Raw genomic sequence first — 17,471 nt, 5'->3', positions numbered from 1 at the left:
AGGGGAGAGGAGGGTTTGGCAAAGAACAAATAGAGAATTGGAGGCCCTCGCTGGATCCAGATGCTGGGCTGACCCACCCCTGCTTTCTGGTGTCGCCTGTCTGGGGATGTGTGAAAACAAGGCTCAGTTGACTCCCCAAGCTTAGAAGCAAACGGTGGGGCCTTGGTGGGCCACCAAAAAACAAAAATAAGAAAGCACCTGCTGGGAACTGTTTTGTAAATTTGCAGGTGGCATTGTGTCTATTCTATGGCCGAGGCCAAGAGTGTGGTAAATAATAGAACTCGAGGTAAGTCTGGAGTCATGGGACACAGTGATGCCCCAAAAGGATATCCAGCAGCATCCTAAGTGTCAAGTGAAAGGAAACGAGCTTCACAAACTCTGTTCCAGCCCAAGTGCAAGATGAAAACAAGATTATGGAGATGAGGGTACAGCATGGACAATTCTTATGACATCACATTGAGTGAAAAAGAAAAAAGAAGAAGCACCTCGATTTCTTTTTGCAGAAAGTAACAGTAAGGTATCCTCCAGGAATGTAAAGGAACAGAAAATTGCCAGTACTCTTTGAGATAAACTGTATATTAAAAGGAAAAGGGATCGGAGTAGTGACAGGTGCTATTACTGAGAGGAAACAGGAAAGGAAGGCCCCCAAGGCTCCAAAGCCTTGACTTTTCTAGTGGAAGAGGCGTAATTCACATGGGACCAATCAGCAGTGGGGCACAGAGAAGAGCGCTGAGAGCTGCAAAGCCCTCAGGACCTACCCAAGCACCACCCATGGGAGGGGAGCCCTCATTCAAGGGCTTTGGCAATGCTGTGGCAGGTCCTAACCATCAGACTACTGCTAGGCCAATGTGACGGGAGGCGGGATTTTCTAAATTTTGTCTGAGGCTTCTTCTATAGTCTCCTTGCAGCTGACTTAATTTTTGGAAAACATTTTCAAATGGCAAATATAAGGTGAGAAGGCACACTTAGTCCAGGGGAAAGGAGAGACTTTGTGGGTTGACGGACACATCTTAAGACCTTGAGACTTTAAGAGCTGCATGCAGAGTTATGAAAGGGTGCATCAGTTTGCATGAGAGGCCCAGGAGCCTTCTGAGAGAAAAGAGACTAAGATCCCAACCCCTGCTCCCTGTGATTTGAAGTTAGGTTCAGGGTATACCAGGGTGCCTATGACCACGATCTGCTGGCACTAAAAGTCCCCAGGGCTAATGCAACAGTGGGGGAAAAGGGACCAGAGCTCAATCCCAAGGAGCCACGCTCAGGGCATGGCTGCCTTGAGGAACAACGACTGGGCACTTCAGTGGGTCTAGGAGCCAGAGCAGGAATATGCACCTGCAGTGTGCCAACTTGAACCAGACCATGCAGGACCTCTGTTCAACAGCGACACCATGCGGAAGGAACCAGAGCAGCAGGGCTAGAGGTAAGATCCAATGTTCTGTTCCATCTACTTGGCTGGAAGCTCACAGAAGGAAATAAGCTGACTTTGGCCAATGGTACAGCCTCAAGAGGAAGACACTAGGCTTCCCGCTGTACAGAGGAGTAGGACCATATTCAGCCTATTCAATTCTGAAGTCAGTACATAAAGCAAAAACCAAGTATAATTAAATTTGCCTTGAAGGTCCCTTAAGTTGCCCATGAAGTTGAGGAGGCATAGTTTTATATAAGTTCACTCAAGGCAGTTTTCTTCCCGACTTGAAATGGGTTTGCTGTTTCTTTAGGTGAACACCAGCTGAAGCAGTCTGCGTACATTCAGAAGCCATGATGTAAAGGGGAAAAAAACAAACCCAATCTCCTCTTTATGCCCTAGAATCACAATTGCTGCAGGGAGAGGCTCACACTTTGAGAGGCACATGGGGACCAAGACTGGCTTAGTGCAAAGTACACCCACCTCAAGAGCACAGCTCTTTGAATGGGGGCAGCCTCCTGCTCCTTTAAATGATTTTTCTCTGTTTCCCACAGCGTACGTAACTGACTTTGCTTAAGTTAAATGCACATATGATGGGACTCCACCAGGTGGGACCCAGAAAATAACTAAAGTGGCAAACCTGAAGTCACACTGGTTATACAATTAAAAACTCAAATTGTCCTGTGGGCAAACATGTAACCAGTGGGTTCCCCAAGTGGTGAGGCTACAGGGAGAAACGCTCTGGCCAGACTGTGCGCACCTGTGCTCCTTAGCAGTTGTATGTATAACCAGTCGTATGTACAACTTTGTGAATGAATAAATTGGCATTTGGTTTATTTGGTTGCCTCTTGTCAGCATCAGAGGACTGGCCCAGCCAGCGCAGGGGCTCAGATGAGGGTGAGCTTCTGAAGCAGTCAGCCAAGGACTACACCCTACACCCTGGGCTTCATGATTCACTACTAAGAATAAGAGCGAACATTTATAGGGAAAAAAGATAACAGTGGCAGAATTAAGACTGAAGGGTAATGGGGGATTTTTTCCCTCAATTATCTAAAGTGCCTATAAGTATAAAATTTTATTTATTCATTTTTTTTTAATTTTTTTTCAACGTTTTTTATTTATTTTTGGGACAGAGACAGAGCATGAACGGGGAGGGGCAGAAAGAGAGGGAGACACAGAATCAGAAACAGGCTCCAGGCTCCGAGCCATCAGCCCAGAGCTTGACGCGGGGCTCGAACTCACAGACCGCGAGATCGTGACCTGGCTGAAGTCGGACGCTTAACCGACTGCGCCACCCAGGCGCCCCTATTTATTCATTTTTAATTTTAGACACACAGAGAAGGAGCACACAAGCAGGGGAGAGGGGCGGAGAGAGAGAGAGAGAGAGAGAGAGAGATAGAGATAGTGAGAATATTAAGCAGACTCCGTGCTCAGTATGGAGCCTGATGTGGGGCTCGATCCCACGACCTGGAATCATGACCTGAGCCCAAATCAAGAGTCAGATGTTCAACCAACTGAGCCACCTAGGTGCCCCTATAGAATTTTTTAAATACAAAAAAATATTTAAAGGCAACTCCTAACCATCCTCCAAGCGTCAGTTCAAATGTTGGTCATGAAACTTCCCTGAATTCTGCCTTAGCTGCCCTTCCACTGCTCTTAACCCATTTAATATTCATTTATTAGGTACCTACTCTATGGTAGGCCCTGGGATGTTCCTGTAAAAGAGATAGAGAAATTTATTTTCTTTTCAAAAATTATTTTAGCACTTATTTATTTTTGAGAGACCGATCACAAGCAAGGGAAGGGCAGAGAGAGAGGGAGACACAGAATCCGAAGCAGGCTCTAGGTTTGAGCTGTCAGCACAGAGCCTGATGGGGGGCTCGATCCCATGAACCATGAGATCATGACCTGAGCTGAAGTTGGATGCTCAATCGACTGCACCACTCAGGTCCCCCGAGAAACTTATTTTCTTCAGAATTATTTTTATACTAAGAGAGTTGTCCTTGTTTAGAAGAAATTCCTCGATAAGCTACTTGGACCAAGAGCTGAGCAGCACCCCACCCCGCCCCAGTCCAAGAGCAGGGCATGCGTGGAAATGACTTGTAAAAGACAAGGAAGACAGGATTTCTGGCTGGTCTTGGAATAGGGGTAGAGAGAAGGGAGGTGGGGAGAGAGAAAGAAAGAAGTGGATACACCCTAAATTGACCCTCCAATGATCCACACCCTTGTATACTCTCCCTCCCTAAGTGTAGGTGGGATCTGGAACTCACTTCTAACTAATAGAATATGGCAAAGGTGATGGGATGTCACTCCTGTGATTATGCTATAAAGGACTGTCTCAGAAGACTGGAGAGTGAGGGATCCTCCTTCTGGCCTTGATGAAGCAAAAAACTATGTTGGGAATTGCCTTTGGCAAGAGCCAGCAGGCAGAGAACCACAGGTAGCCTCTAGGACCCAAAGGTGGCCTCCAGCTGATAGCCATTAAGGAGGGGGGCCTTCGGACAAACAGCCACAAGGAAATGACTTCTGCCACCAACTCAAATGAGCTTGGAAATAGATTCTTCCCCAGCCAAGACTTCAGAGGAGAACACAGCTCAGCTTACACTTTGCAGCCTCATGAGACCCCAAGCAGAGGATCCAATAAGCCATGCCTGGGATTCTGAGCCACAGAAAGTGGTAGATAATAAATGGAGGTTGTGTTAATTGGCTAAGTTTGTGGTAATTTGTTCCATAGTAATAGATAATGAATGTACAGAGAGAGAGAGAGAGAGAACCACGAGATGGCTGAAGGGCTTACACTTCTCAGTGTAATCCTTACCTGTGATCTTGCTCCCAACTGTCAATGAAAATTGCTAAATTTATGTACTGTTTGAAGCAGGGATATGTGTGTGCATGGGAGACTGACGAAGGCTGTCCCCTGACTAGTTGCAGGAATGCGAGGGCAGAGCAGAGCCAGAGGTAGTGAGCACTAGGGTTCATGGAGGATGAGGAGACTTCGACACCCATCACACGGGGAATGGCTCTGGGCACAGGTGACATGTGTGTGCCGTATGGATGTGCATGGCACCTCGTCCACGTGCCTGGGAAGGCTGCCATGAACACAGGTGTGCAGGACTCAGACCTACATGCAGGTCTGTATCAGTGTTCCCAGGTGTGCCTGAGTCCAGAGAGACTTTCCAGAGAAAGTGACACGTAAGCTGCAGGTGCTAAGTGAAAGCAACGAAGGAAGAACAGGTCACCCAAAGGGGTTGCCTGCTGAGAGCAAAACGGGTGCAAAACAGGTTCATGAAACATCTCATCTGGGCCTTGGAGAAGCCTTAATAAGTTAGAGAAAACATGCTACATTCATAATATATCAGGAGATATGCTGGGTGCTCCAAGTACATGATCTTATTTCATTCTGAGAATAACCCTGTGAGAGAGGTGGGTGTTGTCCCCATTTTACAGGGACGGTCACTAAGGCTCAGATGCTGGGACTTGATCAGGGTCACACATCCAGTAAGTGCTCTTCCCCTGGAGTCTCCTGCAGATTCTCAGCCACACCTACCAGTACTGTTTGCTCACCTCCCTCATTGCAAATTAGGAAGCCACAACTGGCCAAGGGGAGGTTGCACTCAGCTGGACTATGGCATGCCTGTCTGAGGAGGGGGCTCAGGCCAGGTGCTGGTTTGGAGTGGATTCTAGAGACAAGATGTCCAAGAGCTGGAAGATACTAGGCTGTGGGAAGACTGACTGAGCTGGGCTCCAACCCAGGCTGGCTCGAGTTGGGCCTCCTTTCTCTAAAACAAAGTGTTTCTGTGACTGTCCCCTTTCCAGATGGTGAGACTCCTGAAGGCAGGCATAGGATCTTATCATCCTTTGTGTCACCTGCCCACCATTACCACCCATATTTCTTTATACCTCATCATCCCTCTTTGCTCGTCTATTCAATTTCTGTCTCCTGCAAAAATCTGTTACACTGACCACCACCATTGACAAGGGGGACACTGAACCCGACCCCCTCCCAGTATCTCACATAAAAACACAGTGATGCACATGGTCCTTCTCCATGGAGGGGTCACAGCAACTGGTGACCTTGGCAGAGGGAATTTCTGGCCTAGGAGTGGCTCATCCAGATAGGAATGCTGTTTCACTACTGTACAAAAAAAGGGGTCTGTACCCCATCATGTGGTGTGCCAGCTGTGACTGTGAATTCATTGAACTAACAATACTGAGTACACCCAGGGTTATGAGCAGCACCTGCGGTGAAGACCGGTCATCATCAATCGTTATCAATAAATAAAGAGCTGGGAGAACTGCACACGGCACCTTGAGCTAGGTCTTGCACGCAGAGTGAGGCTTTAATTGGGAAGAGAAGAGGGCATTCGTGGAAGGAGGAACAACGGGAGCAAAGGTATGGAGGCAGAAAAGCATGCGGCCCACTTAGGGCTACTGACATAACCAGCCTGATCCCAGGGACGTGGCATAGGAACGGGGTGGCAGGTTCTGCTGATACAGAGGTGGCCTGGCACCCAGAATTGCAGGTTATTGGACCTGGGAGCAAATGTGCCTTAATGTGTATCCTCCCACTGCCCTGGAGCGGTTACTCTGCAGAAAATCCCTGACCTCTGAACTGTCGAGGCAGCTCTGGCGATTTTGCTCTGCCCTGAGTGGTCACACGGGAGTGGCTGCTCCTGGAGGACAGGGATCACAGCCTTGAAGTGGCCAGGAGCAAGCGCTCGGGGAACTGTGGGCGACCGATGGATGGATGGATCACAGTTGAAGCTAAAGGAAGGTGAGTTCAAGGACAGAGGGTTTGGGGCTTAGAAATGTGTTATTTTTTCCCCCTTAAGAAGGTTCAATTCTCCCTTAGTAGGAGAATATGAAAGCACTTCCATTTTTCAGTGACACGGTTGCTCTGCACGAGCCCAAACTGTATAATAAACAAAGGAAATGTGTGAACACACACTGGCTTTCCTCAAGTTAATACCACATTCCATTCCCAGCCCAGAGAAAGCACTTCTGTCTAGTGAGAGACAGGACTTGGAGAGCTGGACAGGCCCTTAGTCGCTAGGTAAGCTGGGTAAACCGAGGCCCAGAGTGAAGGTGCCTTACCCAAAATCATGTGATAATTTGTGGTAGCAGCATGTCTAGGTCCCAGGTCTCTGACTGACTCCAGGCCTTTTTAAAAGTCAAATGACTTGCCCAAGATCACACAGCCAGAAACCAACAGCGCCAGGGTGGGACCCCAGGTCTGTGGGACTCCAAGTCCATGCAAACCCTCTGTCTTTGAGGTATTTCTGTTCTGAGTACGTGGTGACACCTGGGCAGTAAAGGACGGTCATGGCAAAGGACCGTAAAGCCACCTAACAGGATTCCTGCGCCTTATATCATAATAAATCCAGGGAAAAAGGAGAAAAGAGAAGAGTCTTCTGCTTCTTCCATTGACACACTTACCTAGCTGTCATGTAACCATCTGTTTTCTCCCTCACAGCCTGTGAGCTCTGCTGGGACTGACCCTCATTGATCTCTATATGTGCAGCACCCAGGACAGGGCCAAGTGCCCAGAGAGCACAATGCCTGATTGTTGAATTCCTGCACTGATTCACTTGACAAGTATTAAGGAGTACCTACTATGTGCCAGGCACTTGGCTAGGTCCAGAGTGGAACCTCAGCAGACTACTGTCTCTGCCTTTACAGACTTTATGGTCCTGTGGGAGATCAAGAAACAAGCAAACAAGTGAATACATACAGGACAACAGTGGATGGTAAGGGCTGTGCCGGGAAAGGAATAGGGTGTGGTGAGGCAGAGTGAAGGTGGTAGTGAGGGGGGACGGGTGGGGCAGGCCTTTCTAAGGCAGTGGCGGTGACATGGAGATCTAAAGAAGAGGAAGAGGAGGGGGAAATGGGTGATGGGCCTTGAGGAGGGCACTTGTTGGGATGAGCACTGGGTGCTGTATGTAAACGTTGAATCATGGGAATCTACCCCCAAAACCAAGAGCACACTGTATACACTGTATGTTAGCCAACTTGACAATAGGTTATATTAAAAAAAAAAAAAAAACAGATCAAGAGGAAGAGATATGAAGTGTTGGAGGCAGAAGGAACAGCATGTGTGGAGACCCTGAGGTGGGGGAGGGTTCGGTCTGGTCTAAAAGGCCAGTGGGACTGGAGTGAGTGGGGCCTGGCATGAGGTGGGGTGCAGGCAGGGAAGGATCAGGCAGGGCCTCTGAGATCAGGGTAAGGGCGGGAGAGTTTGTTCTAAATGCCATGGAATGTCATGTTCATTCAGGTTAATGAATGGCATGGCCCAGATGGCTTTTCAGGAGGCAACTCTGACCACTGGGTGGAGAATGGGTAGGAGGGGAACAAGGACCAAAGCCAGGAGGCCAGTGAGGTTACTGTGGAGTCTGGACCCGTGTGGTGGGGGTGAAGCTGGGTTGGCACTGGGAGGCAGAACCAGACGCAGTCACTGGCAGACGGGCTGGTGGTGGGGATGGGACGGGAATAAGCAAGGAGGTTTGAATAGCTGGGTGGACGGAGCTGCCGTGTAATGACAAGCAGAAAACAGGAGAAGGAACTGGTTTGTGGGGTAAAATCTCAGGCTGGTGACACTAAATTTGAGACACCTGTTGAACATCCAGGAGCGATGTCAAATAGGTAGTTCAAGTGTGGTGCTCAGATGAGAGGTCTGGGGGGGAAATCTGTACTTGGAGTGCTGGGCTTTCTGGGTCGTACCTCAAAGCCATGAGAATGGACGAGAGAAGTCTCGAAAGCAACGACATTCAGAGTGGAGTAGAGGAAGAGAAGCTGGGATAAAGGGGCAGAGAGCAGGCAACCACAGAGGCAGGGGGGAGGGGAGCACCAAGAGGAGGATTTCAAGAGGGAAAGGGGGGGATCAGCTGCTCTATCGAGTGTAGCAACTGCTGTGGAGAGAGAGGTCACACAGAGCAGGAACTGAGAGTGTCCTTTGGATTTAGCAACATGGAAGCTACTGGTGACCTTGACAGATTCACTGACCCAGTGAATGACTCAAAAGATGCATAGAGAGGAGATGACAAGCAGAGTGGGTTGGGGAATCAGGGAAAGCTTCTGGAGGGAGGGAAGTTGTGTTTCAGCAGAGTCTTGGATGGGATGGAGGCTGAGTCCTGAGAGACCTAAGTGCTGCCTGCAGGAAGTCGAACTGTACTTGACAAAGCACCCCTGCGGGGAGTAGAGAGTGCCTCCCAGCACTAGAGGGAAAGGGGAGAGGAGCTGGCTCATGTCTCGGGTCTCAGCAGCAGGGAGGCTGCGAAGCGATGACCCTGCCCTAAAGGGCAGAGCCCACTACCCCCCTCCAACACACACATACAGGTCTCAGAGATGTGTGCACCTCCCTCCCTGCAGAGAAGTCCTGGGAGGTGAGGATTCCAAACCCACAGCCTCAGAGCAGTGAAGGGCTCTTAGACAGCACCTGGAGCAGCCAGCTTGTTATAGGTGGGGAAATCTGGGACGCAGAGAGAGGCAAGGGCTTGCTCAAGGCCACACAGCATGCCATTGGTAGAGACAGGTGATCTCCAGTGGTTTCCAGTGGTCCTCCCCCAGTGAGTAAAGTCTGAATTCTTAAGCCTGGCGTACAAGGTCCTTCATGCTGGGGCAAGGACCTCCCCCCAACTTCAGCTCCCACCACCGTTCCTCACACTCTGTGACCCAGTCCTTCAAACATCTAGCACATGCAAGTATATAGTCTCGTACAGTCCTTGCAACAACCCTTTGGAGTAGGTGCTATTATTCTCATTGTATAGGTGAGGGAACTGAAGCTCAGAGGAGTCTGGGAACTGTCCAAGGTTGCAGAGCTGAGCCAGCATATTATCTCATGAGTGTCTCCAAAGTTGTCTTTTCCCCACACCCTGCTGCATTCACCATAAAGAGCCCCTCTGCTGGGAAGCAATCCCTGAACTCCCTGGCCCTGAGCTACCTGGGAGCCAGGTCACGTCCTATGACACCAAGTCACTTTTTTAAGTCACCAAAAAGTCCATTGAATGGGACTGAAATAACTGGTGCCACTGAACGACCCGGCTTCAGCAGCCCGTGCCACACCCGAGTGCCCGTAAAGACCCCCAATCACAGTTTTCAGGCCAGCCACCCACAGCAGGAGCAGGGCACCTACTGAATCTGTACAGAATCTTCTCCCCTCCCAGCCCTGGCCTCCCAGCCAAACACCTGGCCCTCCCTCACCTGGAGACCACCAGTGGCAGGATCAGCATCTTCAACATCCTCATCAGGAGCTCTCCAGGAAACTGGAAGTAACTAATTTCCTGAAAATGCAGGAAGAGCTGGGGTTATAGGAGGCAGTACCAACCTCACAGCTGCTCCATTCTTTACAACGTTCAAAGCCCTGATTCACCCACCCTCTCTTGTCCAGCACGTGGACAGCAGAGTCCACAGAGGAAGCGCTGGCTTTGGAGCCAAACAGACTTGGGTTCTAATCTTGACCCCCTCTAACTAGCTGTGTGGCCTTAAGCTAGTTACTCGATCTCTCTGAGTTTTTCTCATCTGTAACAAGGGTAACAACTACTTCATAGGATCATTTGGAGGCTTAAATGAGAGGAGGTACATAAAGCACCTGGCAGAGTGCCTGGATGAGAGTAAATGTTCAGTAATCACAGTAAATGACAGCTCTCCTCCACCTCTGCACCATTCATCTGCCCATTCATGGTATAATTCATGTAGCAGATGGTAAGTGGCAAGAGGACAGGGCCATATACTGTTCACACGTTCATTCAGCCCATATGGCCAAGCATCGTGCTGGGTACCCCAGAATGAATTAGGCACAGTTCCTGCAACAGAATTCTCAGTCTAGTTTATGGGGAGACTGACTCATCCACAGAGCATGACATTCTTGAGTCAGTTTCTTCTTCTGCATTGGGCCCATTCTCTGGTGCCTCCCCACCCCCAACCCATCCTGGCATCATCATGGGTTCTTGCCAGCCTCCTGGCAAAGGAGAGAGAATCGGGTTGGTGGGACACCATCCAGTATAAAGAGACCCTACCGAGCAGAGTTCTTACATTGGCTTCCTCACAGGCCGCTGGGTCTAGCCTACCCTTGGGGCCTTGGATTAGGTCTCCTCGCCTGTCAGCTGTCTCCAGAGTCACATGTCCAGAACCTGACAGCTGAAGTAGAAGGGGTCACTAAGCCCAGTTGAATTTCATATGAATTTCGTATGAACAACAAATAATTTTTTTAAATTTTTATTTATTTTTGAGGGAAAGAGAGTGAGTGAGAGAGTGTGCTACTGGGGGAGGGGCAGAGAGAGGGATACAGAAGATCCAAAGTGGGCTCTGAGCTGTCAGCACAGAACCTGATTCCAGGCTGGAACTCACAAACTGTGAGATCATGACCTGAGCCAAAGTCAGACCCTTAACCAACTGAGCCACCCAGGCGCCCCAACAACAAATAATTTTTGTTGTTCACTTGAAATTCAAATTTAACTGAGTGTTGTGTTTTTAAGTTTCTAAATTCAATTTAATTGTTTTGCTATTTCTAGCAAACCATGCTTGAGGCCACCTTCCTGAGGGTAAGGTTGTGGGTGAGGCCGGTACAGGGACTTTCAAGCACCATCCAAGTTAAATTTTTGTACTTGGAACCATTTTTTTTTTAAAAACATAACACTTGGTTAATAGTCTGATACTTTGAAAAGCCCCAACTCATAGAATTTTGGTGCTGAGAAAGGGGTTTTAAAGATCTAGTTCAGCTGAGCCAAGAGAGGGAGGGGACTTAGCAGTGACTGTGCAGGACCAGAAATCAAGTCTCCTTGTCCCGTTCTACTGTGGTTTCCAATGAGCCAGAAAGTCTTTAAAAAATAAGGGTGAATGGGAGAGAAACTTCTGAGTCCCATGAGCATGAACAAAAATGCTTTATTGTACCCTTATGTCCGATAGTAGTCTGGCCAAATATAAAATTCTTAGTGTGAAAGAATTTCCTTCCCCCTTGTCTTCTAAAATGTTTTTTTCAACGTTTTTTATTTATTTTTGGGACAGAGAGAGACAGAGCATGAACGGGGGAGGGGCAGAGAGAGAGGGAGACACAGAATCGGAAACAGGCTCCAGGCTCCGAGCCATCAGCCCAGAGCCTGACGCGGGGCTCGAACTCACGGACTGCGAGATCGTGACCTGGCTGAAGTCGGATGCTCAACCGACTGCGCCACCCAGGCGCCCCCACCTTGTCTTCTAGATTCTAGAGTTGCTTATGATGTTTGGAACCATTCTTCCTATCCCTTAGCTGAGACTTGTTCTATTCCCTCAGATCCATTGAAGGAATATCTGTCAATTTCCAGTTTTCTGTGATTTTCATGAGGTGATGTACCACAGGACGAGATTTTCTGATTTTCTTCTTCTTTTTTTTTTTTTTTTAAATTCATAGTGGTGTGCATATTTTTTGCTTCTGAGAAAATGTCTTATATTCTCTGTGAAATTTTTCTCTCCATATGTTCTGCTAGCTCTCTCTAAAACTCTTATTAGGGAGTTGGATGTTGGACACCTCTGACTTCCTTATATTTTCTTTTATTTTCATCTCTTCTTGTTTTACGTTCTGGGAGATCCCTGCAACTTTATGCTAGCTACTGACATTTTTATCTTGGCTCATAGATCTTGAATTTCAAAACATCTTTTGTGTTTTTAGATTGTTCTTTCTTTTTGCATCTTGTTCTGTTTTACAGTCACGATATCTTCTCTCACATGTCCAAAAAACTTAAGAAAAGATTTAAATGTTTTTTTCTATTTCCTGCATTGTCTCTGCTTCATAGAGACCCTCTTTTCTGTTTGTTTGGTCTCTTTCTGTTAGATGCTTTGACCTTGGCTTCTGCTCATATGTAAGTGTGAGGCACTAAACTTCTGTGTGCATGAGTGAAGCTTGTCAAGTGATGGCTCCTCAAAGGAAGGTAACCAGGTGACAGTCTGACTTTTGTACTGGGGATAGGATGGGATGGGGAGGAATCCCCTTGAGAGCAGAATTTGGAGATGTTTTCTCTGAGGCTTCAGTTAGAAGCCTCTTCCTAACTCCAACTAGGGGATGAGGGTGTGTCTAAGCCCAGGTGACAGCAATCTTTGGGGATCCCGCTAATTGGTGGGACGCATGTGCCTCATCACCTCCCCTCTCCCAACACACACAGGTGGGCCTGATATCCCTAAATCAAGCTTCTCTGGCTCTTTGGGACAGGCAGGACAGTAGAGATGGGTGGAAAGGAGTCTCCCCATTACATGAACTGGAGGGGACTTAGGGGCCCAACTGCTCTGGTTAACAAAATTCCAACCAATGCCCCTGATTTCACCTCCATACTTCACGTGGCTTCCTGCAGCTCTGTGCACTTTCAAGTGTAGAACCTTTCTAGAGTCCTCTAAGCCAAAGTGATGTGGCATCTACTTCTACAGACACAGGTTTTAGTTTTCTGTGCTCCTACTAAGTGCGATCATTCAACTCTATCCACTTCTCTTCTTGCCTAATTTATGGTACTCGCTCGACTTCTTTTCTCCACTATATCCTTTCATATTCTCCTGGGAGTTTATTTCTTTAAACAATTCCATTACTATAATTTTAGTGGGATTCCAGGAAGGAAAGGAAGATGGATGCAATTGTAAATTCACCGTGGTTTCACCAGAACTCTCAAAATAATCTGTATTTTTTTAATGAGATACTATTTCCAAAGAGAAAATCTGTGATTTTCTAAGTTCTTTTCACAAGTAGGACATTCTTCCATTGTGCAAATTGTTTATGACTTTTGACTGTTGCATAAGCTTACAAAATAAGGGTTTAGTTTCTGAGTCACTGGCAGAGATCACAGAAACAACTCCTGGATTTCAAAGTAAGATGCTGAGAAAGCCAATTCCTGCCAAATAATTGTTCTAAGACTTCACATCCTTTCTTCAATTTATCTGGCAGGTTAATCCAGACCGGAACACATTTGCATTTCCAAGCAGATGGGGCAGGCCGCTTTGGCAAAGGAAGCCCCGGAGGAGCTTGGCTTTTAATGAGAAGCATTCCAATTTGTTTTCACAAAATAATCTTCCTGCAGGAAATGTATTTTTTGTTGCTCAGGGAAATTAAAGAAAGTAGATTGCAGATTGTTTGTGCCATTGCCAGTTTAATTCGGCAAAGAGTCAAGGGTTGTCTCTGTGACAAGCACTGAACTAGACTCACATTTTGGCTCTTGAAAGCCCATGTGATATTCATCAAGTTAAATTCTGATGGGAGGGATAGACACCTGCACAAAGGGCTCCGAAGCAAGACAGCTGGCAGCTGGTGACAGCAGAAGGCTGAGCGTGACATGAGTGTGGGAGCAGAGTATTAGTTCAGAGTGAGGCAGGTCTGGAAGAACTTTTATAATATATGGAATATGAGATGGTTCCTGGACATAGGTCGGACTTGGACAGGTAGATAAGGGAGAGGGGAGTGAAGGACCAGCCACTCAGCACCACTGTAATTCATTCATTCTTCCACATGCTGTATGAATCCTTGTTTATTCTCAAAACAATCCTGGTGGACATACAGTGCCCCCCACTCCAGATGAGGAAAACAAAGCCCGGAAAGGAGACAGCATTTTGCCTAGGGCCTCACAGCCATTTGCTAGTAGAGTCAGAGTCCGGGGTCTGGGAGCCACCACTGCTCCCAGAGTCCATGCTTCTCCCTAAATAGCCGAGAGTGGCTTAACAGTGTTACTGCTGTAATAGGGACTCAGTTCTCAGGGACGGGGTGTTTCCCTTTTCATGGAGGACCAAATCTGATGCCTTGAGCCCCAGGTGTATTGACACCTGGTATCCGTGAGCTGCAGGAAGAGGAAATTTATGAAATAGGGGCTCTTCCAAGAGCCCATTAGCAAAGACTCCTTGCACAAACGCGAGACGAGCTACTTTAAGCCCTTTTTCGGCCAGGCCTCATCCTTAGCCTTGTCTTCGGCCTGCCTAGCCCAGTTATAGCAAAAATCCTGCCAAGTCAGTTTAGGGAGAATGCCCCCTCTTTACCTTCAGCAAGAATCCTGCTAAGTTGATTTAGCAGGAATCCCTTCACCCTCCATGTTTCCTCTTAGCAATTTTCTATCTGTTGGCCCCTTACCATGCTCATTGGCTCTAAATCCTCAGCTGTCTTTGTTGTGTTCGGACTTAAGCCTGATCTCTCTCTCCTATTCCCATGGTCCTGAATAGTCCTGAATAAAGTCTCCCTTACTGTTACAACAAGTGTCAGAATAATCTTTTCTTTAATGCCGTATGAGTGTCCTTCCCTGTCCCGTGGGAGATGGGTGCCGAGAGGGAAAGGGGCCCTTGCTCAGGCCGTCACACAGGCCGGAAACCTGGGGGCCTGCCCTGATTTCCTGCCCTGCATCCAATCTGCCACCACATCCTGAGGGCTCCTCTTTTGGAAACAGGTCTCACAAGTGCCCTGTTCATCGTGCTGTAGGTCTCACCCCTGCAGCCACCCTCTCATTTGGTCCCCTGCCTGTATCACTGCCTCAGCTTGCACTCAGCACCAGAATGATCTCTCCAAGCTGAGATCTGACCATTTCACTCTCCTGCCCCAAACTACTCATAGTTGTCCCAGGCCTGTGCTTGGTGATGGGATCCAGAGGCCCGATGGCCCCTGAGCTCCAGCCCCTGCCTCATAGTGTACGTTCCAGCTGCCATGAACAGCCTGCTCCATATATGCCCAAATCTTTCATGGCCCCGCGTCTCACTCCTGCTGTTACTTCTGCCTGGCGTACCCTTCCTGGCTCTCTGTTCATCTGAGCTGCTGTAAGAGGTGTTCTCTGATGCCTGCCTTGCATTCTTACATGTCCTCATTCTTCCTGTTCCCATGCCTCTTGGCCCTGTGGTTCTTCTAAGGAGATGTCCTTGCCTCTCACTCACCCGGTGATGCCATTTGTAACCACTTCCTGCACCATTTTATTGGACCTCACTCCAGTCCTGCAGTGTTTTATCACACCCGTGCTACAGATGAGAAAACTGGGACCCAGAGAGGCAGAGTGCCTCACCCACTGTCATGTCACCAGGGAGTCGGGGTGTGGGACTGTGATTCCCAGATCTCTCAGGCCCACATACCCCACCTCGATGGGGACCCGGTGAAGCTCTGGGTGGCTGACCTGTGGTGATAGGCGACGGGTCCTCAGGAAGAAGCCGAGAAGGCAGCCCACGGTGACAGATAGCACAGACAGGATGAGCAGTCCGTTCCGCTTGCACACATCCCTCCCTCGTGCCAGGACAGCGCCTGGCACCATGGTGAGCCCAGTCTGCTGGCACAAGGCACAGCACCATTCCATGCACGTGAGGCCAGCCGGGGGCTCGGCGTCCCAGCCAGGGGCACTGGCTGCTCAGCAGGCAGGTGGTCAGGGTTGCTAAGCACCAGTCGCCAGCCCCACGGCCATGGCCTGTGTGTCTGCCCCAGAGGGAAGCCACAATCCTATTACCGGCTGCGTCATTAGGAGCCAGGAACAGATCAGGGCCTGGGAAATTAGAGCAGGCCACGTGGCCTGGGGGTTTGGACCTCAAAGCCAAGTGCACCTCTTAAACAAGGGAGGGGCCCAGAGACTTGAAGGAGGAACAGAGGGACACTTGCTCGGTTGGTTTGATTTTTACCCCCACTTCATTCCAGAAAGAACTGAAGGCAAAGCAAGAGGATACTAGCAATCACTAACATTAAGCATTTATCACATAGCAGGTGCTATTCTAGAAGCACGTTACTTGCATTAGCGCATTTAATCTTAATACCGATTCTGAGATGTAAGTACTGATACGTATCATTTTACGGATGAGGAAACTGAGGCAAAGGACATGTGTTGTGTGCCGGCCTGTTCTAGTTGCTTGACTTATGTGAATCATACGGAATCACCCAACAACCCTAAGACTCCAACCTTCATTTTACTGAAATGGAGATCCCAGGAGTGAGAGTCCCTTGGTCATTTTCACAGAGGCAGCAGTAGCAGAGTGGAATTCAGGCCTATGTTGGTTTGATTTCCACCACACGAATAGACAGATGGCTTCAAAAGTGCTCAGCCGTATTATGGGGGCTACAGGATTTGAACCCAGTGGATCTGGGTTCAGACTTGGGGCCGGCCATTCTCTGTGATGTGTATCCCTCAGGTTGCTTTAAGCCTGAAGCTGGGAACCCTGTCAGCTCTCATAGCCTATCATTTTTTAAAATGACACAGCCCAAGGAACCTATTCAATTCCCAGCTCTGCCGTTTACTAGCTGTGTGGCCCCGGGGCAAGCCATATAAGCTCAGGGTGCCTCAGTTTCCCCATTTGAAAAACAAACATAATAATAGCATCATTAGCGCTGGTGTGACTTCCCATGCAGAGATTATTTGTGAAAGCAGGGGTGAACTGCACTGTGCCGAGCAGGGCAAAGTGCTGTTAGGATCATCGTCCACATTTAGCCATTTTTGTGAGCAAAGTTTTCTTTTTGCTCTTTTTTTGTGGCCTGGCCTGCCCTTTAAAGCTACAGAGAATTAACTCTAGTCTGTCTCACCAGGAGTCTGTAATCTCATTAGGGGCAGTCAGGCGGCAGCAGGGAGAGCATGCGTGTGCACAAGGGGTCCTCCCCTGACGAAGGGGGGAAGGAGGAAGATGGAGAGGAGAGGGCGAGGAATGGCAGGGAGGGCTGGGGGGTCCAGGCAGAGGGGGCTGGGGTGCAGGCCCTGAAGCTGTGCACAGAGCTCCCGACCGGGAGGGGGACCCCTGGATGTTGCTCCCAACTTAACCAGCTCTGCGACCTTGCCTTTTTTGGGCCTCAGTCTTGCCCTCCTTAGAATGAGAGAAATGGCAGGGGGGTTGGGGTGAGGGCTGTTAGGGGTGCGGTGCCTGTTTGGTTCAGTCGGTGGAGCATGTGACTCTTGATCTCAGGGGTTGTGAATTTGAGCCCCACTTTGGGCACAGAGCCTACTTAAAAAAAAAAAATTAAAAGTCTCAAAAAAAAAAAAAAGGAGAGAAACATCTTCTGAAGGGCCTCTCTTTGCCAATAGCTTCGGGCGGTGAGAGTGAGGTGGCTACCAGTCTGAGAGGTGTTTTTTCTCCAACTGTGATTCTTAAAACCAGGAATTTCCCGATAAACCTTCAACTCCAATGA

At 48.6% G+C, this 17,471-nt stretch overlaps 1 protein-coding gene across 9 annotated transcripts in view; it reads right to left on the bottom strand.

Annotated features, from left to right (window-relative positions):
• Window positions 1–15,917, bottom strand: part of SLC1A7 (solute carrier family 1 member 7) — a 45,474-nt gene extending 29,557 nt beyond the window's left edge. For 2 of the 9 annotated variants that reach the window (XM_058717347.1, XM_058717349.1), the window contains exons 1-3: window positions 15,490–15,917; window positions 10,430–10,534; window positions 9,599–9,678 (exon numbers count right to left, since the gene is read on the bottom strand). In XM_058717347.1, coding sequence (XP_058573330.1) covers window positions 9,599–9,678; window positions 10,430–10,534; window positions 15,490–15,666 — 362 coding nt within the window. In that variant the 5' untranslated portion in view covers window positions 15,667–15,917. Of the gene's footprint in view, window positions 1–7,015; window positions 7,147–9,598; window positions 9,679–10,429; window positions 10,535–15,448 lie in introns of those variants that run through there. The other 7 variants (XM_058717345.1, XM_058717348.1, XM_058717341.1 and 4 more) reach the window with 7 other exon arrangements.
• Between the last annotated feature and the right edge of the window lie 1,554 nt (window positions 15,918–17,471).

This window comes from Neofelis nebulosa, chromosome 2, assembly GCF_028018385.1.
Source record: "Neofelis nebulosa isolate mNeoNeb1 chromosome 2, mNeoNeb1.pri, whole genome shotgun sequence".
NCBI classification, from domain to species: Eukaryota; Metazoa; Chordata; class Mammalia; order Carnivora; family Felidae; genus Neofelis; species Neofelis nebulosa.
The sequence above is the reverse complement of the archived record's forward strand: the minus strand, read 5'-3'. Positions and strand labels throughout refer to the sequence as shown.